We start from the raw sequence: 21,916 nt of genomic DNA, 5'->3' as shown, positions 1-21,916 counted from the left end.
CCTTCGATGGGGCTAGGGTTCGATCGCATCGTTGTGAGAGGTCGAGAGAGAGAGAGAGAGAGAGAGAGAGAGAGAGAGAGAGAGAGAGAGAGAGAGAGAGAGAGAGAGCGACGAGCGTACCACCAACGATCGGACCACAGACGACCTATGTCTCCGGTAGAGGGGGGGGGGGGGGGGGCAGAAAACAACGTTGTTCCCCGGCGTTGCTCCTCGACCCTAAAAGGGGAAAATCGGGAAGCGACGGGCAGACCGAAAGTGGTAGGCGTCAGGCAAACCACCGAGGACCGACGTCTATGGCAGGAGGGTATAGAAACAACGCCGGGAAAATGATTCCCCAGCGTCGCTTCTCGACCCTTATTTACCGGTGAAGCCGTGGGCCGACGATCGACCTACTGAATGCAGCGTTGGTGTAACTGCCATCGACCGACGACCACCCATCACACCCACAACGATCCATTCTGTCGAGGGATTTAGTCGACGTGGATGCCGATGAAGCGACGACCCAATAGCCGTCTTCCCGGCAAAACACTGCGGCGACCCCGGATCCAACGTTCCCAACAGTAAAGCCCTTCCCCTCACTATTTTTTTTTTACAAATGCAATATCTCAACAACGACTGGCAGCAGATGTCGTCGATCGGGACAGGGGAAAGAGGAAAGACCAATGCCAAGTTGGGCGATCCGACCCGGTTCAATAGAACTGGGTCTCTGTACGGGTTGGGTCTAACTAGATCCGACTCAGATCTAAAAGGATCCGAGTCAGAACCGGTTCCAAAAATGGACTCAGCCAAAAGGCACGACGATTTCTGTTTTTCCTCTTTCTGTTTTAACAGAAATACATAGAGGAGAAAACAGAGACAGTACGGGGAAAACCAGATGGAAAACCAGTGGCTCTGATACCACCATGTGGAGTATCGGAGGAGCATTCACATTGTGTATAATATATATTTGAGGACAGGGCCACATATCTGTCTCTGCCATGACGCTGATGAGAGAGACACGGTCGATCTCCTCGTTGATGAGTACAGGCTTTCAAGCAGTGGGTGAGCAGGAACCGATCTTAGTAAGCCCTTCAAATTTCACTTGCAACACCACTACCCATCATGTGGTATATATAGGTAAGATACCTTCGAAGGGTCACCATGCATCGTACCTATACCAAAAGGTACAATGCATGTGAAGAGGAACAAACAAAGGACCATCTTATTTCTCAACATAAATACGTTTGTTGTGTGTGTCTAAGTTCAACACATATATAGTTAGTTACAACGAGTTTCTGTGTGCCTGAATCAAGCACACTATGGTCAGTAAAAAAAAATAGTTTCTGTGTCTGAATTCAATACACTTATAATCAGTTAAAACCGATTTTAGTGTGAGAAATCAGCACACTTACAATCACTTCAAAACAGGTTTTGTTATGCCTACCAAGTATTGAAATTTGGTGTTCAAGGCTTAAGCCAACCAGAAAAAAAAATATATAGAAAGCAGTGTTGATTCATATTAGGTGTATCCTGTTGGATTAACCACACTTTTAAAAGGCTAAAAGTCCTGTGATTACAGGTGGACAGTCAAGGCTCACACCGTAGTAGACCAAATAAATGAAATGCTAAAAAAAAAGAAAACAGATATTACCAGACCATATTGACAGGAACTAACATCAAAGAAAATTTGAAAGGAACTGGTGTTACCACAGGGATTTTAGAACACTCGCCAAAATGAATTGACTGAGTATTCATATTTACAAGGGTTTATTGCCATTGTAGATCTAACGATTTAGACATAAAAGAAAATATACATTCATAACTGCTAAATCGGACTCATGTTAAAATTTGGAAAAGTAATTGATGTTAGTTCATAAAAAAATTCTTCAGAGTCTAGAAATTAGATTACAACCTGTATTTTAAGATCTCAAGCCCAAATTCATCAAGTAATAAATGCAGCTCCATAAACAGGTTGCATATCTTATTGCCAACATAAATAAAAACAAAAACTAAGAGAACACGGTTTCTTCTAGCAAATCTAAGTTCCATTTAGTGATTGACAAGAAATTTAATGCCTAATCTGATAAGAGATTCGCAGGTTCCATTTAATAGAAAATGTTGTTCCTCAAAATACAAGAAATCAACACCCAACCAAATCTCAAATGAGTTGGGTGTTGTAATTTGGCTTAACAGTCAACCGGAGCCATCATAACAGGCCTGCTAGTATCTTTTAGAGAGGCTCCAGGCCGGTTGACGCACTGTGTTTTCACGCAATCCAGTCATACCAGAACCTCCCTGGTATTGACCGATCGTGTTCCAATATATATATCAACATCCCTATGTGATTGTTTTGATTGTTGGTGTGTAAACTTGATACACATCGTACAACCTTGAAACAATGAACACCACAAAACCATAGAGATCCTACATTTTTTGCTGTTTTTCCTCCTCCTACTGTCGTGATTTCGTGAAGCCCCTTCACCGAATCGTGTAAGAGAGAGAGATGAAAGATGGTTTACGTCTGCTGGGGTTTTAAAATCTTTGTGAAAGGGGAAAGGAGAGGTCGTGGGTGAGGGTTGGAGATGAATGGAGGAGGAAGAGGGGACGTAGGAGAGAAAAAGGGAAACATGCGTAAATGGGGTCCCCCCCCCCTTTTTTCCTCTTTGAGTACTGCATTTTATTTATTTATTTTAAGTGTCCACATTATTAGGGTTCAACACTGAACCCTTTCACGTGTGATGCGCAATTTTTTTTTTTTTCCAATTTTGCCATGTCCCCCTCACACGTGATAGTGTGAGCTTTTAAAAAAATAAAGAATTTGGATCTTCTATACGGGGACCCGCGATCCATTACATTTTTGGATTCATATATGGATTATCCGGGTCCATTCAAAGATCTGAATATTCTAGTATTAAACTTAGAGATTCAAACTTTCGATATGGATCCAAAGTATTGGATCCAACATTAAAATTTTAATTGAACCATTACGATTTCGATATAAAATCTATACTAAGATATCGGAAATCTGATGTCAAAGATCCAAACAATGTATTTTGGATCTAATATTGAATATCCAACTAAGGTTTCTAGAATCTGATATCGAAGATCCAAAAAAACATCCGAGATCTAATATAAATCAAAATAAAAAAAAAATGCTTAGGTACCCCATTTTGGTCATGAAATCCAAAGTCTATTTATGGGATAAAATTTACAAGCGTTACACGACCTTCTCAGTTTCATTTTTTTTGGTAAAAATTACATCTCAAACATCATAACTGTGGAAGTGGGGAATCCGTAGTAGATTCTAAAGATTATTTCCCAAAGAATCATGAGGATTTGGTAAATCCATGACCATTATGGAATTCACTTTTTCACCCCTCAAAAGGCAGCAAGCATAGTCTTTAGATAATGCAATCCGACGAACTTTGGGGCCTGCAGGAGAAGTGTGTGAAGCCTATGGTGGGTGGATTGCTTTTGGTCAAAAAGTTTGGTGATACTTAAAAATTAACCTATTTATACAAAGAAAAGGGGACACAATCGCCAGTATGGAAAGATATAAGGCACTATCTGTCCATTACGTTGAGATTTTTCCTGGGACATGCTGACGTTCAAGCACGGCGGCTGGAAGAAAATGACAATAATTTGCTTCCCTTCCGATGGATCTATAAATACCATGCTCTCCCATTCTTTGCAGCAAGGATAAAAGAAAGAAAGGGGAATACCCATCTGGTTTTTTATTTAGGTAAAAGAAAACCCATTTCTTTCCTTCTCTCTCTCTCTCAGGCGAGAATTCGGTTTTCACTTCATGGTTTGACTTGGTGGTGTGTTCAGTTGTTCGCTGGGATCATAGGTCGTTGGATTTTCTGTTTGAATTGTTGGTGTTTTCTTTGGTAATTCAATCTTCAGTTTATGTATGATGTCAACATGTAATTCATAGATCTGATATTATTTTGTGAAGTTTTGGCGGTTATGGAATTGAATTGTCTTTGATTTTTGTGGTCTACGTATTTGATGGTATTCATGGGATATAGTTTTAGTTTAGCAGTTGTCTGTTTTCCATTTGTTTTAAGTTTCGTTTTTGGGTTTTTTCTTCTGTATGTTCTTTTTTATGTCATTTGGTGGCGGTTGGTTGGTGTTAATTCTGAAATTTGGTGTGTGAATTTGTAGCAATTAAATTAGCTTCATAGCCTACTCTATGTATACACTCTTATACAAATGGGAACAGAGACAACATACTTTCTTGGAAGAATTTTGAAAAGGAAAAACTGTGAAAAAAAAGAGGAAAAAGAAAATCTAAAATGTTCTGAAGCACCAACCTCCTGTAAAATTGTCATGGTAATATTGCAAAAGCATCGGGGTTGAATGAGATAATTGGGTTATTAGGGTCACACTACCATAACCCAGGGGTCTCAGGTTCGAATCCCATAGGGATCTACCTTAGCTTTGAATTTATCACAAAAATATTACGAGTCAAAATATCAAGGCGACCATGGTAACTATGCTATTGATACAAACTGCTAGGTAGGAATCTTTTTTTCTTGATAGGCTACTTCTGGGTATCTTTAAACATCACGAAGATACTACTAGTGAGGCATGCTTCCTTTGCTCTACAAGTGTGGCCATCAGTATATTTGTATTTCTCTGCTTTCTTTCATGAGGCTGTGCTTCAATATATAATTTACCAGTCTGTTGCTTAGTCTGTTTCAATATATCATTATGAGTAACATGTCTTATTTCAAATTTTTGAAGTTCAGATCATACAGGGTTGTTTCTGAGTTCACGATTTGTCTCAGAACCATTCCACTGTTCCCATGGGATCTAGTGTTTCATCTGTGTCTGCAAGAGATGATACCTTCTCAGATGAGGACTCTGTGAGGAGTGAACCTGTTTCTGAGAGAACAGAACCTGAAAGCATATCAGAAAATGGATGCCTTTCCATTGTTGTCCTTGGTGCTTCAGGAGACCTTGCTAAGAAAAAGACATTTCCAGCTCTTTTCAATCTTTTCAAGCAGGTATTCTATGATACCTTCACAAAATAATATAATTGATCACGAGTGATGCATGCTCTAATTTCTGATTGTTTGTTTGGTGATCAAGTTGTCTGTCCTTTCTTATATGGTTACAGAACATGCATGATGTGTGCAGTTTTTTAATATCAAAGTCAGATAATTTAGGACTTAATCTCTTTGTTTTAAAAAATTTCTTTAACTAATGAAAGAAAAAGAAAAAGTTGGAGTAGAAGCATGACTATATGTCTTTCCAGACTTATATTTTCTTCTATGATTCCATTGTGGTAACCTTGTGCAGTGATTGCAGTAGATATTCCCTTTAGCGCATCTTATTTCTGGGTATATCTTTCAAGAGAGATTTTACTATGATTTATTGCCTCATCTTTTTGCATTTCTAGCAATTCTAGCTATTTTTTTATATTGTTCTTTTATGGTCCCCTAATGGAAGAGAACTTGTGTGTGCAATATAAAGGGGGAGACAGTCTCACTTCCCCTCCCAAATGCGTAAGCTCCCATCCCTGCTACCAATTTCCAAACACCCACCACCAAGGTAGTTTGACCATGTATCTACCAAATGCATAAACTTCCCATCCCAGCTGACAGTTTCCAAACAGAGCCTTACAGCATTTGAAGAATAAGCTCATTGGTGTTTTAGTTTTCGGGAGTAGAGAATGCCAAGACATAATATATGGAGTTGAGTATTCTTCTTTCAGTATTATACTTGATGCAAGTTACAATTCAATGAGTTTCACAAAATCAAAGGGAATATGTTGGGGAAAGAAATAACAGCTTTATTTGCAAATTAGTTATTGCATATAGTGCAATGGAAGGACATTTCTTTTGCCTTAATTTCTGGTGTTTACATCAATATATAATCTGTTTGCATGGAAATACAAAGTTTCCCTAAAGAAAAAAAAATGCCGAGCATCCCAAAAATCTCAAAGATTCCTTCAGATATTTTTTCTTGCCTCTTTACTCTTTATCAGCATTGGAGCCATATCTTTATTTATTTCTCTATCCTTGAGCTCAACTCTGCCCAATTTTACAATTTTTGTGCACTTCTGCCCATTTGAATTTATCTATAGTTTAGTTCTGCTTCTTATGCTCATCCCTTCTTAAAGAAACCTGATTGAAGGATTTCTGTTTGGTAGGTTAGAAAAAAATCTTAAAAAATGTTCAGTTTAAGTTGCAAAGAAATTTGCAGTTTTCAGGCATGGAGAGATTGAGCTGATACGAGCTCAATCCTACTGCATGGAGAGGGTGAGCTGATATGAGCCCAATCCTGGTTGATGAAGCTCCATTAATCATTAACTGTGTCAAGCTTGAGCCTTCTTATTTGAGCTCAAGACAAATCTCTCTTTCATGAACTTGGTACAAGTACACTTGATGTCAGCTTCTTGAGCTTGAGTCTGTGTACCGAACCCCTTGATCATTCTGTTTGAAGGTCAATCTCGCCAAAGCTGCCAACAGTAATTCCTTATCTAGTCCACTCTAAGATCCACTGCCCTGCCCCTTATTCTAACCCTGATTACTGCTTTGTCCCTTCTTTTGTGCCTGTGGGTTGTATCTTGGATCATCCTTGAACCAACAATTGGTTCTCATATGCCCAGGTTTCTTACATATGCATGTAGGGATTCTGTTGAAGTTGTTATTCGTAGAAGCAGGCATGTTTGGAGTGGGGAATAAACCTCGTCCGCCTTGGCAACCCCCATGCCCACGGCCTCGACCTCCTCGGTAACCTCCTCGCCTACAACCTGCATTCCCTGAAGAGGTGCCAGTAACAAACACATCATGAGAACCTGTATTCCCTTGTTCTGCTTCCGCAGGGGTTCCTTTCATTAACATTTCATAATGCAACAGTTTGGACTCTAGTTTATCAAAAGTGGGTAGTTGAGGAAGATATTGCAGTGTAGTAGATAACACGTAAAACTCAGGACCCAATCCGGATAATGCTTGCTGAACTTTATCCTTGTCTTCGACTACATACCCAACAAGTGCCATCTGATCTGTGATACTTTTGATCTTATTGAAATAATCTAGAATGGATTGAGATGAATCCCTCTTCAAGAGCTAAGTCTCTCTTTTCAAATACATCACCTTTGCCTCTGAAATTTGAGAGTATGTTTGGACCAGCTTGGTCCACAAATATAAAGTTGTGCAATCATCAGAAATATCGATCGATACCTCTTGAGAAAGCGTAGAGGTAGTATATGCCACCAATGCTTGATCTCGCTTCATCCAGCTCACAAATTCTAGATTCCTAACAATCTTGGTAGAGAAAACAAGCCCTTTGTCATCATTTTCTTCGTGCAAAATAAATTCTGGCGGGATGGGAACAAAACCATCTAGATGGCCACCAAGATCTTGACTCCTAATGAAAGGAGTGATCTGTCTTTTCCTGGTAAGAAATTAGAGCTGGTGAGGTTTTAGGAAACAAGTTGATTTAGGAAGTTGGAGGAGATGGAAGACTACAAGGAATTCAGACCCATTGAAAATAACTGATAGAAAAATAAACACGAATACAAGACAAAAAACAAAGAAACTGAATCCGGAAAGCTCGGGCACATGCAAATATGAATCTGGAAATCTTGGACATGGGGAAAATAAAGAAACACTCAAATGAAAATCATGCAATAATGTCATATGACAAAAATCAAAGCAATTGGAACTTATCTGCATTTTTTTTTGCATATCACCAACTGTCCTTAAACAAAGACACCAAAGCAAATGGTTCCGTCAAGACAAAACTGAATAATAATCTTCCAATGTTTTCTAACCAGCGAATCCGAGAAATCAAGTTTATGTGAGAAGATAAAGGGTAAGACAATATTCCAAAGATATCAACCAAAAACTTTCTCAAGTAAGCAATAGAACAAGAAAGAATATTGCTGAATCAATATAGAAGAAACCCAAAGCAAAAACAGCATGAAAATGATTGAGGAAGAGGATCCAAAGTGGCGTTTTCAAAGAAGAAAGTATAGGGAAGATGATTGGGAGCGACAGCCTTGACAAAAACACAAACTTGAATCAAGTAGATAAAGAGAATAGAAGAAGACGTGGGCAAGGTAGGATAATGAGAAGGAAGAATAAAGGAATGAGAAGATTACCTTAGAGAGAGAAGAATGTGAATCTTGATGGTCATAAAGACATCACGGTCACCAAACCCTGGATCTCATGCTCTGATACCATGAGAAAATTGCAGATTAATCAGAAAATATATGCAGAAAAAGGAGGACGACACAACAAGGAATATGGGCTGTAGCTTGCACGATTTCCCAATAAGGGAAAGTGTGCCCTATATCTCCTCTTTATATATTAAGAACAAAGTATTTTACATACCAGTAATACCTCTGTTTAATATACAATCAAGACAGTTACATTAGGGGCATTCAATGGAAACAAATAACAACACAAATATGGATCTTGTGGGCTGGATATGGACCCAAACCCAAATCACATCAGATCAGGTCACTTCCCAAGAGAATGGTCGTGTCTTTGCACTTTCCCGGGTAACCCTTCTTTTAAATATACACCTATTTTTATACTTCATTAGTTTTACTTTTATTATAATAATAATTTTGACATAAACCTAATTTATATGCATCCCAGCCATATGTATGGGCTGCTATGTCATGCTAGTATCTTATAACAGTAGGTCGTGTTAATTGTTGAACTATATCCATTTATACTCTTGCTTGGAAATTTATCGTAAAATCCGAAACACGATCTAGGCAGAAGGGAGAAAAAGGGAATATGATAGACAAAGAGATGATTCCAAGGATAGTATGTAGTTCATATCATTCAGACTTATTGGTGACCCTAGCAGTCATCAATAATTAAAAGAAATAAAGGAAATGCCTCGTGTTCATTCATGTTTGCAGTTTCAATAAGTTTTGTAGGGATATCAACAGATTGTATGTTATCTGATATCTGACCAGAATCCAACTCTCATTAGTCAGATTTGCCATAGGAAATCAATACCAACTAATGATCAGATTCAGATTCAGATTCAGATTAGGATTTTACAACTGAATCCAATGGGGTATCTGGTTCTGATGGATCTCCAAATTCAAGTACATGTAATTGGCCAGATACCCTTTGTCCGTCAACCCGAATCCAACTCTGAACCCAATTAACCAATATCCGATTAGTTGGATCTGGTATCGGCTACATTCAACCCAAACTTGAACCATTTACATCCCTAAGTTCATGTTTACATGTGTGTGTGTATGTGTGTGCATGCAATGGGACATATCCTATTGACTAACATACTATGGCATCCAGCTACATTAACTGTCGATGTCAGGACATGCAGTTTCCCGGGTAACTCTTTTACATAATCTATACAGTTTATGTTTTCATTGATCCAAATATCTTGTTAATTTCAGATATTTTCCTTTGTTACCTTGGATTTGACATTGTGTTTAGTTTTATTTCATGTAATTATTCCTGTTGCATTTTTTTAAACTATGAATTGGTTGGTTTCGATGTAATAAGTATTGGCTGTAGTACTCATACATGTCATTTGAATTACATGCTCCCTTAAGGATCTCTGACCAATTTTCTGTAGGGATTCCTACAAGAAAATGAAGTTCACATTTTTGGATATGCAAGGTCAAAACTTTCAGGTGATGAATTAAGGAACCGGATACGTGGGTGAGTTTTGCCTTTAAAAGATCTCCATTTCCATTTTATTTGTTTGCAGATGAAAGAAATGGAACCTTGAGAAGTTCCAAACTATTTAGAAAGTGGTTTTCACAAATTCATCAATAATTTGTGTAGCATTCACACATCTCTGTTCTTTAGATATCCTTATTGTTAGAGTTGTGGTCCTGTTTCATGATTCATGACTAATTCTGCAAAGTATAGAAAATAATCTTTTTTAATAGGCTCCTAGTATAAAGCCTATCATTTTATTGTTTCAATGATGTTACAAATTATGAGTTTACGATTATCATGCTGATGCTGATGCACTCAAATCTTTGACCAGATGGCCTCAAATTTCTGAACATCTTACTGTATATGACTTTGATCAAAATCATGATTTCTTCATACAAATGGAGAAAACAAAATGCTTTACATTCTGATAGAGTTATATGTATGTGTTCCTAATGCTGGAGTTTCTAATTGGCTTGGAGTTTTTAATTGGCTCAAAGAAAGAGATAGAAACTCAGCATTTAAGTTATTTGTTAGATAAAGATTCATCAGACTTATCATTTGTCTTGCATGTGGGCATTCAAGCATTCCATAATCGATTGTTTCACTTCTCTTGCATCAGTAAGCAAGCCGTTAAGTCCCTTAGGTCAGGCTATGTTTCCTCTTTGTATGCATCTGTATAAACTATTCCAAATAATGCATATCCTAGCAGCTCTGCCATAATCCAATCATGAACATAATTAAGAAGATTTCAGCAATTGCAGAATAAACATACGGTAGATGTGCAAGAATGGTCATACATATGCATTCAAGCTATAGGTCCTGCTCTGCATATCTCTCTTTCATTCTAAGCTTATGTGAAATATACCCCAATAACCCAATAGAGATTGTGTCATTCATGGTGTGAAAACATGGTGCAAGATGACCTTGAAACCATGATGAGCTATAAATTCCAACAACAAGATTGTTCCCTTATATGAATTGTTTTTCCAGTTTAAGTGGTCTTGCAATTGTTGTTTTTGTTGTTTTCTTGGGCCGCTTGTATTATCGACAGGGAAGGTGAAAACTTCCATTTTTAGCATTTACATTATATATGAATTCAGTTTCCCTGGTGCAAGTTAGGAAGTTCTTGCAATACTGGTTTTGTTACCATCATTCAACTATGCATATTGACTTGTGCTGATTTGATTTTGTAATACTTGTTAATGAATGCACAGATATCTTAAAAGTGGAAGTGAAGATTCATCTGGTTCCTCAGAAGTTGTTTCAAAGTTTTTGAAAATGGTATATAACGACTATTGTGGGTTTTATACTTGGTCCTTTTTTCTGTTCAGATGTCAAGATTCACAGCTGTGCTTGACTTGAATGCATGCAGATCAGTTACGTCTCCGGTTCATATGATGATGAGGCAGGTTTTGTCCTTTTAGATGAGGAAATATCTAAGTATGAAACTCACAGGAGTCATGAAGGATCTTCTAGAAGGCTCTTTTATCTTGCACTTCCACCATCAGTCTATCCACCTGTCTGCAAAATGATTAAGCGTGTTTGCATGAATCAATGTGAGCCTCCAGTAGCTGCTTTGGTCCTTTGTACTTGTTACATTGATCTGAGTGATACTAGATAATTATTCCTTTTGTAACGTTCCATCCATCCAGATTTTAGTGTTATATTTCCATCCTTCATTGAAGATTGATAGTTTACATTCTTAAAGCAGTCATTGACAAAGTAAGAGAACTAAATAAACATCATTCATGGTTGATTTTCTTTATGCAGTTATCATGGCATTCATGCACACTTCCTTAATATTGTTTTCTGCATTATTCCAAATGTCATCCCATTGCTTTAATTTTTTAGGCAGTCAAGGGTGTTTTGGCAATTCTACACTAGGGGAAACCACTTTTAAAGGAACTGCAACCAGACTTTAAGTTACTTCTCTGTTAGAAGCTGATCGTGTGAATGTTAAATTAGACCATGCCATTGATGGTGTGCCTTTCCATGCAAGTGTTTGGAATCTTGGATATTTTAAAAGACCAAATGTCTAGATGAATGTATGGTGTATATGTATGAATGTGTGCACACGTTAGCCCATACATGCTAAGGCATTATTAATGTTCACGGCTGTTTGGTAATTATTGGTAATTCATATTTTTTCTCCAATAATATATGTAGTAAAATTGTAGTAATTTCCTGCATTAACCATTGCCACCAAGGGCATCTGAGAGAACTTGCATTCCCAAAGTATAAAAAATAAATGCAAGTTTTACTCCATGAAATTACCTAAATATTCTAGTGGGGACAATTAATAGTGTTAGATTTAGTTCTTTTTAGTTTGAGAAAGTGTATGTAACCATAACTGGAAGTCTAAATCTAAATTTATTAAATCCAAAAATGTGTTCAACTGTCACCTATATACATATGTTTGTGTGTGTAAAACCACGTAATGATGGGACAACCAGTTGGCTGTTGCTTCTGACGATTTAAATCGGATCGATTGGCAGCTAGAAGCTAGGGCTGCCCCATGAGGGCATATAGAGAACTCCTTTTTGCAATCTGTGGGATGTTTGCTAGGTAATCTAATCTGTCATTCCTACTGATTTTTAAATTGCTATGATGGTATCTTGCATTTTCATGATGGATCAATTCATACTTAGATTCGATGTGCCATAATTGGAACAAGGATTTTGAAGTTCAAGCATCCTTAGAGTACTCGTGTAAAATCTTTTTGTTATTTCCCTTTCAGCTGATCAGGGTGGTTGGTCTAGAGTGGTTGTTGAGAAGCCTTTTGGCAAAGATTTAGCCAGTTCAGAGGAATTAAGTTCTCAATTAGGCGAGCTCTTTGATGAACAACAGTTATATCGTATTGATCACTACTTAGGAAAGGAGTTGGTGCAGAACCTGGTAATGTACACCTCAAGAATTCAATGCATTCAATAACACTCTATTCACTATCCTAAATTTTTTACATTTTACATCTTGAAATTGGCAGTTGGTTCTTCGTTTTGCCAATCGTCTATTTCTGCCACTTTGGAATCGTGATAACATAGATAACATACAGGTATAACAATTTTCTATCAACTCTTTTTCTTCTTATTTTTTACTGCTCTTTTATTCTATATAATTGACTTTATATCCTTTTGATTGTGATTTCTCTGACACTAGGTTCTGACCCAAGTTTCTAACGTGTTTAATTTTATTCTCAGAGTGAATGCATATGCTAGAATTGTGTTTCATTGTTACAATTAATATAATAAAGCCCAGTTTTCTCATATTACTGTTATGATATAAATGTTTTTCTAACAGATGTTGATGTTCATTGTAATGTTCATATTGTTTAACAAAATTATTAAATGGAGTCATGTATTTGATGAGAGTTAGAAGCTTTTAGTTGTATCTTTTGCAAATTATTTTAATTTTTTATAGGATATGAAATAAATTAATACTGAGCTCCTAATGCAAGATTTTGGTATTGAATATCCATTTCACTCAAATTATAATATCTCGTCTGATTCTGGAGACAGTACCATTTGCTTTCATGGAATATTTCAAACTTTTTTTCCCTTTTTTCTTCACAGATTGTCTTCAGAGAGGATTTTGGAACTGAAGGACGCGGTGGATATTTTGATGAATATGGGTGTGTATTACCTCTCTTTTCTTGAACCACATACATGCGTACATGCGTACATGACACACTTCAAGATATTGTAACAAATGCCATTGACATAATTCTCCAAAGTGTCTTGTTATGGTTCATTTGCCACTGAGCACTCTTAATGTTGGGCGATTGGAGTCGCAATGTATCCTTTTTTTTTCCGTAAAATGTTACAGTAGGGAAACTCAAATCATCAGTTTGTGACATTTCTTAAATATCCATTGTTCAAGTTATGATTCAAATTTTGTCAAGCAGTAAATGTGCATTCACATTTTCATTCCTGCTATTATAGCCTGATCAATGCCATTTGTGTGAACAAACTTAAGATTTTCATCACCCTGGTATTCTTGATAGCAGAGTAATTCTGTGTATTAGGATGCACACTCTATAATTTCAAGCGGGTTGTTAATTTGTGATTGTTGATTAGATATTTTCACTTCATAAAATTTTTGCGGTTTAAGTTGTTAAAATAGTTATAATAAGTGGCACCTTCAAATAGTAACTTTCTTCATATCTTTGATTTTTTTTCAGAATTATACGCGACATCATTCAAAATCATTTGTTGCAGGTATGAACTTTCTCATTTGAAAATACACAATGATGCATATAAGCAATTGTATGATCAACGACTCCAAATTGTTGGAAGATTAGTAGAAAATTTGGCATTGAACACTAGCTAACTTTTGGAATGTGGGCTTTCTTATAGATTTTTATGCTTGAAATTTCTGATGGGGATCACTAACTTTGGATGTAAAACTTGGTACTCCTATTGTGGGCTGCATTTTAATTTGCATACAGCATACTATAACAGCCCAAACACTAAGCACACACAATTTCCTTATTTTGCATGTATGATAAATGGGTAAAGATGATGTCAACAAATATTTGAAGCATAAAATTGTCAGAAAAGAGCCTTCACGCTGTCTACTGCAAAAGAGAGAAAAGAAGAGATAGGAGAAGAGTCTGTAGGGAAAAAGACGTCAGAGCCTTTACGTCTCCCATTCAATGGAATATATATTTAATGTACAATTCTAGGGTACGAAAATACCCTCTAATAAACTTTTAAAATACACTATATAGAGATTGGATCTTGACCCGATCCGATACATGAATCGGGTCGGGTTTGGGTCCAAGACCCAACGACGACTTCTTTTCAGCCTCCCTCAAGTTGTGCATGGTCCTGGACCATGAACAACTTGTCTTTCAGAAACCAAAATTTGTCCTTTGTCAACCCTTTGGTGAAAATGTCAGCAACTTGTTCTTCAGTTCTCACAAACATGGGCTGAATCTCCTTTTCTTCAACCTTTTTCCTAATAAAGTGTTGATCGATCTCAATATGCTTTGCTCGACTATGATGGATAGGATTGAAGGACATATTGATGGCACTTTGATTGTCACATAGTAACAGTGACCGAACAATCGGTTCTCCCAATTCTGTTAGAAGATGTCTTATCCATGTAGCCTCAACAGTGGCAGCAGCTATCGATCTGTATTCAGCCTCAGTGCTTGACCTAGCAACTGCCTTTTGTTTTCTACTGCTCCAAGATACCAGGTTCGGTCCAATGAAGCTACAATAACCACATACTGATCGTCGTTCATCTGGATCACCCGCCCAATCTGCATTAGCATAAATGATGATCTCATGACCCCCGCCTGGATCTAATTCTCTTTTCTTATATACCAGGCCATCACCAATTGTACCTTTTAGGTAACGAAGTATCCTTTTGACTGCCTCCATGTGCGACGTATGAGGTTCATGCATAAACTGAGACACCTGATTAACCGAATACACTATGTCAGGTCTAGTAAAAGTCAGATATTGCAGCATGCCAACTATGCTACGATATTTAGTGGGATCTCCATATATATCCCCTTTTCTAGAACTCAGTTTTTGATGAATGACACTTGCCATTGCTAATGGATTACAATTTGTCATGCCTGCCCTGCTGAGAATGTCCAACGTGTATTTGTGTTGAGTAAGAGTAAGTGTATCACATCTTTTATCAACTTCCACCCCAAGGAAATACCGCAGCTCTCCCAAATCTTTCATTTTGAATCTCTGATTTAGTAACTTCTTCACCTTAATGTGATCTTTGCAGTTTCCTATGATGATGATGTCATCTACATATATCCATAAAAGAGTAGTGACGCCTTGTTCATTGTGAATGAATAACGAGTGATCAAGAAAGGATCGAGAGAAGCCATGCTTTTGTATCTCTAGGGAAAAACTGTCGAACCAGGAACGAGAAGCTTGTTTTAATCCATATAGTGCCCTCTTCAACTTGCATACATACTGCTTGGCGTCTCGTTCTGCATACCCAGTGGGTTGTTCCATGTAGACTTCCTCTTTTAAGTCTCCGTGTAAAAAGACATTTTTAACATCCAACTGGCTCAATGTCCATCCATGTTCATTTGCTAGACTTAACACAATGCGAATAGTTCCCATCTTCACTACAGGACTGAAGGTTTCATCAAAGTCTTGTCCTTGTTCTTGTGTGAATCCCTTGGCTACTAATCTGGCTTTGTATCTTTCGATGCTCCCATCTGGTTTATATTTTATTTTGTATACCCATTTTGACCCAACGACATTTCTGTTTTGTGGTATAGGCACAATCTCCCATGTCCCACATTCATGTAAGGCTTCCATTTCTTCATTCATTGATTCAACCCATCTTTTAGAACTTGCAGCTTGATAGAACATGAGAGGCTCATCCTCTTTGCTTATGGTTGTCAAAAATAACTGAAAATCCAATGAAATTTTTTTATAACTTACCCACCTGTCAAGCGGATGTCGAATCCGTGAGGATCTTCTAATATCCATCATCTGAGAAGCAGGATCAGGAGGATCCGAACCTGTACAAGGGATGGATGAGGGCTCTTTCTCTCGCCGGGTGTATACAACGCCCTTATACCTTGTTGGCTCCAAGTCTTGAGTAACAATCTCTTCCGTTTGAACTTCACTTGCTGATTCTTCGACTGTAGTTTACTGGGCAATCTTCTTTAGCACTGGAGAAGAGTTCTGAATTTAACCATGGATGGTATACCTCAATGCTAGGACTTGAATGAGCTACATGGAGGTTTGAATTAGGTGGCTGATCATCAAAGTTCATTTCATCAAAAACTACATTTCTCGATATTTTGACGCGCTTAGTCAAAGGATCATAGCACCTATATCCTTTGTAGTCTTCAGCATATCCCACAAACCTGCACTTCAAGGCTTTATCTTGAAACTTATGTCTCAGCGAGCTGTCAATGCGAACATAGAAAATAGATCCAAACACACGTAATTCATGATAATCAGGTTGTATGCCAAATATAGAGAAATATGGTGACTTATTTTCTAAAATGGTCATTGGCAGTCGATTTATCACATGAACTGTGGAATGAAAAACTTCAGTCCATAATGCTACAGGAAGATTGCTCCCGTGCATCATGCTCATTGCACTCTCAACAATATGTCGATGCTTCCTCTCAGCAATCCCATTTTGTTGAGGTGTATGTGGGCAAGACACTCTTCTCTTTATCCCATTATGTTGAAGAAAATTAACGAAGTCACTAGAGGAGAATTCATCTCCTCCATCACACTGGAAATTGAGAATGTTGGTAGAGAAATGATTCTAAACAAAGGAATGAAATTTCCTAAACAATCCAAAAACTTCTGATTTGTGTTTCATGAAAAATAAGTATAGCGAGAGTAACTATCAATGAAAATAAGATAATATTTACTGCCAGAAAGTGAAGTAATTGGGGCAGGATCCTAGACATCAGAACATATGACCTCAAAGGGCCTTGAAGCTCTCTTATTAATAGAATTGAATGACAAAACACGACTCTTACATAAATGACAACTAGAACATTTCATATCAATGACTTCTGAACTCAGACTGGACTTAGGAATGAGATTATTCGAGACAAGTTTTTCAATAAAATGACGACCACAATGGCCGAGACGTCTATGCCAAAGTCTTGGCTTATTACATTCAGAAATGGCAAACACAGACTCAAAAGAAACAAGAAGTTGATGTTGGTGAGGCTTCAAGGATGAATAGTCAGACCGAACAGAGGAAGGATCTTCTTGAAAAATATACATGTTGCCCCATCTTTTTCCTTCAGCGAATGTCCTCCTCGTGCGAAGATCCTTAACATAGACAGAAGAGGGAGTAAATTCAACTGAAGCATTAACATCATCAACAAGTTTTGAGACAGAAACAATGTTCTTCTGAATATTAGGCGCATGAATAACATTTGGAAGATTAAGAAGAGATTTTGACATGGATATAATGGCATTTCCAATATGTGAGATAGAATGTTGAGAGCCATCTCCCGTGACTATGTTATTCTTACCAACATAAGGAGTAAGAGTCAAGAGTTTACCCGCATCACCTGTGACATGGGTAGCTGCTTCAGAGTCGACGTACCAAATGCCTTTATCATTTTGCTTCATGTTCAAGCCTGCCAATGCTGCCAACAACAGCTCTTTTACTTCTCCATCCTTTCTAGTTTCTGTTTGTGGACCTTTTCCTTTGTTTTGAGGGTTGAACCAGTAGTTTGCTTTAATATGCCCTTTCTTATTGCATAGAAAACAGGTGGGAATGGGCCTTTGTCCTTGTATATTGGGCGTTGGAAGTATACCACGCCCTCCAAAAGTATTTCTTGCTTGGCCTCCCTTTCCTCGAAAGGAACTTCCTCGACTTCTATCATAAGTCATTCCTGTGGCGAGCACATCTTGGGTTTCTGGATGTCCATGAAGATCTTCAGAAGATCCTTTCAGAGTCATTTCATATTGCAGCAATTTCGCGCGAAGATCTTCAAACTTCGGAAGTTCTGGTAAACATAGTAAAGTCATCGTCATGACATGATATTATGGTCCCAGCCCACTCAAGGTTTGTTGCACCTTATCCTTTTCACTGACGAGACACCCCACAATAGCCAGTTGATCTGTGATACCTTTCATTTTGTTCAGATATTCCATAATAGACATGGAGTCTTTCTTCAACATTTGAAATTCTCGCTTGAGAAACATGATTCTCGCCTCAGATATCTGCGAATATGTTTGAACTAGCTTATCCCACAGCTCTTTGGCCGAACAATCATCAGGAATGGCTACAAGAACCTCATGTGAGAGAGTTAAAGTGATATATGCCACTAACGATTGATCCCTTTTCATCCAAGTGACATATTCAGGATTCTTGAGAAGAACAATAGATTGCACCCCTTTATCGTCCGTTCTTTCCTGTGAAGTGAATTCTGAAGGAGGTGTGACTCATCCATCCAGATGACTGGAGAGATCCCGACTCTTTATAAATGGAATAATCTGTCGCTTCCAGGTTAAAAAGTTGGTATTATTCAGTTTTTCAGAGACTAATTGGCCAAGGAAATTGGAAGAAAATCCTGACTGTGGATGATGTGAATCCATTTGAATGCTTGGGAGAAGATTTGGACAGAAACATGAATGAAACCAAGAGCTTAAAGGTATGACTTCAGGACTGTGTATAGGAAAAGATGAATCTGAAACGATGTTCAGATATGGAAGGTGAATGGAGATGTAGATCACGTGATACCAGAAAATAGACTTGGTTCGGCCTTGTTTAGATTGACGTGCTGTCGCCGAAGATGAGTCCTGCAGAGGAGAGGGGTTTCACGCTGTCGGCGAGGAGAGGGGTTCACGCTGTCCAAAGAAGGGTTCGAGCACTTCACGATGCAGACTGTCGACGATGGCTGGAAACGAGAGGAGAGGGGTTTCACGCTGTCGGCGAGGAGAGGGGTTCACGCTGTCCAGAGAAGGGTTCGAGCACTTCACGATGGCAGAAACGAGGAGAGGAGAGGGGTTCGAGCACTTCACACTGCAGACTTCACGCTGCAAACTTCACGCTGTCTAGAGACTGGTTCGAGCACTTCACGATGGTCGAGCACCTCACGAAGATGGCGTAGACTGTCGACGAGGGCTGGAAATGAGGAATAGAATTTACTGCTCTGATACCATGTCAGAAAAGAGCCTTCACGCTGTCTACTGCAAAAGAGAGAAAAGAAGAGATGAGAGAAGAGTATGTAGGGAAAAAGACGTCAGAGCCTTTACGTCTCCCATTCAATGGAATATATATTTAATGTACAATTCTAGGGTACGAAAATACCCTCTAATAAACTTTTAAAATACACTATACAAAGATTGGATCTTGACCCGATCCGATACATGAATCGGGTCGGGTTTGGGTCCAAGACCCAACGACGACTTCTTTTCAAAAATATCATGTATGGTGTGGAAAATGACAAACATGTGTCAGCTATTAAGATAAAGGGCAAGAAAACAACAATATTCAAAACACAGGTCAAGTGTTTTCAGATATAACATGTTAGATATTTCTAAGTACATGCTTCTGTGATTGAATACTAGTCCCAGTATTACTGTTATTATTTTCTCATTTTAGTGGTTTGCAAGATAAGCAAGAAAAATCATATGAATACTGTAAAAATATCTTCAAAGATGTGCACTACAAGCACAAGCTCCACAAAGGGATACGTGTACAAAGACACACAAAGAACACTTGAATAAAAGTACACAAAGGTACAAAGAGAACACTTAAATGCAAAATATTGAATCTATTGAGCAAGGGTGAGCACAAAGGCTCCCAAAAGAACGAGTTACAATTGTGGGGATACACCCCTATTTATAATACAAGAGACCAATAGGAGCGGCCCCTACTAGACGTTGAAGCCCCTCCAACGGTTAGAAATCTAACCGTTGGAGGGGGGTTTAACGTCTCCCCCTCCTTTGACTTTTAGTCAAAAAGGTAAAAAGAAAAAAGGAAGAAAAGAAAAGAGAAAAAGAAAAAGAGAAAAGAAGAAAAAGAAAAAGAAAAAGAAAAAGAAAAAGAAAAAGAAAGAAAAGTTACATGCACATTCACAAGTGTGAATATGCGTAAAATGGGAAATGACAGAAATACCCTAAGGCTACATAAAGAATATATATATATATATATATATATATATATATATATATATGTATACATGATGTGATACAATTTAACACCCCCTTCAAACTTAGGGCGTGATGACCGAAAGTTTGCCAAGAAGAAAATTAAATCTGAGAGAACATAGCGCCTTTGTGAAAAAGTCTGCCAACTAGTATTCTGAAGTCACATAAGGAAGGCCTATGATTTTCTATAAGTAGGCTTCTCTGACATAGTGGTAGTCCATCTCAATGTGCTTGGTACGCTCATGAAAAGTGTGATTTTTATCTATATAGATTGCACTTTTATTATCACAACACAATCGTGTAGGTCCTTGGATCAGTACTCCCATATCCTGCAATAATTTATGAATTCACACAATCTTCATAGTCGTGGAGGCCATGGCTTGATATTCTGCTTTTGTTGAGGAAAGAGACACCTTCTGTTGTTTCTTGCATCTCCATGAGATCAGTGATTCATCTAGAAAAATATAAAAACCAGTAGTGGAGTGACAATTATTTGGGTCACCTCCCCAATCAGAGTCAGTATATGCAATCAATTCTAAATTAGAAGACGATAAAATAAATACTTTCTTGTTTATTGTGCCCTTTATGTATCTGACAATACGAAGTACAACACTCATATGAACTGAAATGGGGGCATGCTGAAATTGACTTACAGTATGTACGGCATGAGATATGTCTGGCCGTGTGATACTAAGATACATAAGTGATCCCATAAGCTGCCGATAGGGAGTAGGATTTTTAAAAAAAATCCCATCATCACCCTTCATTTTTGAGCCCACAACTTCAGGGGTCTGACAAATTTTTTCATCCGTAATGTCGAACCTGTCAAGAATCTCGCAAGCCAGTTTAGTTTGAGACAAAAAATAACCTCTATGAGAGTAAGCAACCTCAATACCCAAAAAATATGTCAGATACCCTAAGTCTGACATTTCAAACCTTTCTTTTAGAGTGGATTTGATATTTCTAATTCCCTTAATATCACTGCCTGTTATTAGCATATCGGCAACATATAACAACAAAATTACAATTCCTGCATCAGACTTTTTGACAAAGATAGCAGTGTTAGTATAACAAGAATTGAATCCATTTTCAACCATTTCTTCATTAAATCGATCGTACCAAGCCTTTGGGGCTTGTTTTAAACCATACAAGGCTTTTCTAAGCCAAAGAACTTTACCCTTTGGTATATTCATGCCAGGGGGCCCCTCCATGTAGACTTCTTCGTTTAGGTCCCCATTCAGAAAAGCATTTTTAACGTCCATTTGATATATGTTCTATTTTTTAATTGATGCAGTAGTGATTAAACATCTCACAGTGACCATTCTTGTCATAGGAGCAAAGGTTTCTTCGTAATAAATACCATATTTTTGGTTATAACCTTTTGCTACAAGCTGAGCCTTATATCTCTCAAGAGTCTCATCACTCTTGGTCTTAACCTTAAAGACCCATCTACATCCTATTGTTTTTTTTCCTTCTAGAAGACTTTGAAATTCCCAAGTTTTGGCTTTGTTAAGGGCAATAAGTTCATTATCCATTACATCTCTTTATTCTAATATTTCTTTAGCTTCTTCAAAGTTTCTGGGTTCTTCATACGAGTGAATGGCACTAAGGCAGGCCCTATGTTTTGGGGGAAAAGATTCATAGGATATA

The 21,916-nt window shown here is 37.8% G+C and overlaps 1 protein-coding gene across 2 annotated transcripts in view; it reads left to right on the top strand.

Annotated features, from left to right (window-relative positions):
• The first annotated feature begins 3,559 nt into the window (after positions 1-3,559).
• Positions 3,560-21,916, top strand: part of LOC149842885 (glucose-6-phosphate 1-dehydrogenase, cytoplasmic isoform-like) — a 32,612-nt gene continuing 14,255 nt past the window's right edge. The window contains exons 1-9 of one of the 2 annotated variants that reach the window (XM_089999505.1): positions 3,560-3,721; positions 4,734-4,991; positions 9,559-9,644; positions 10,862-10,928; positions 11,020-11,203; positions 12,385-12,542; positions 12,631-12,699; positions 13,217-13,275; positions 13,825-13,861. In XM_089999505.1, the coding sequence (XP_089855631.1) occupies positions 4,791-4,991; positions 9,559-9,644; positions 10,862-10,928; positions 11,020-11,203; positions 12,385-12,542; positions 12,631-12,699; positions 13,217-13,275; positions 13,825-13,861 (861 nt within the window). In that variant the 5' untranslated portion in view covers positions 3,560-3,721; positions 4,734-4,790. Of the gene's footprint in view, positions 3,722-4,728; positions 4,992-9,558; positions 9,645-10,861; positions 10,929-11,019; positions 11,204-12,384; positions 12,543-12,630; positions 12,700-13,216; positions 13,276-13,824; positions 13,862-21,916 lie in introns of both variants that reach the window. The other variant, XM_089999506.1, reaches the window with a different exon arrangement.

Source organism: Nuphar pumila, chromosome 3 (genome assembly GCF_984573655.1).
Source record: "Nuphar pumila chromosome 3, dmNupPumi1.hap1.1, whole genome shotgun sequence".
Classification (NCBI taxonomy): domain Eukaryota; kingdom Viridiplantae; phylum Streptophyta; class Magnoliopsida; order Nymphaeales; family Nymphaeaceae; genus Nuphar; species Nuphar pumila.
This window is presented reverse-complemented; position numbering and strand designations above follow the sequence as displayed.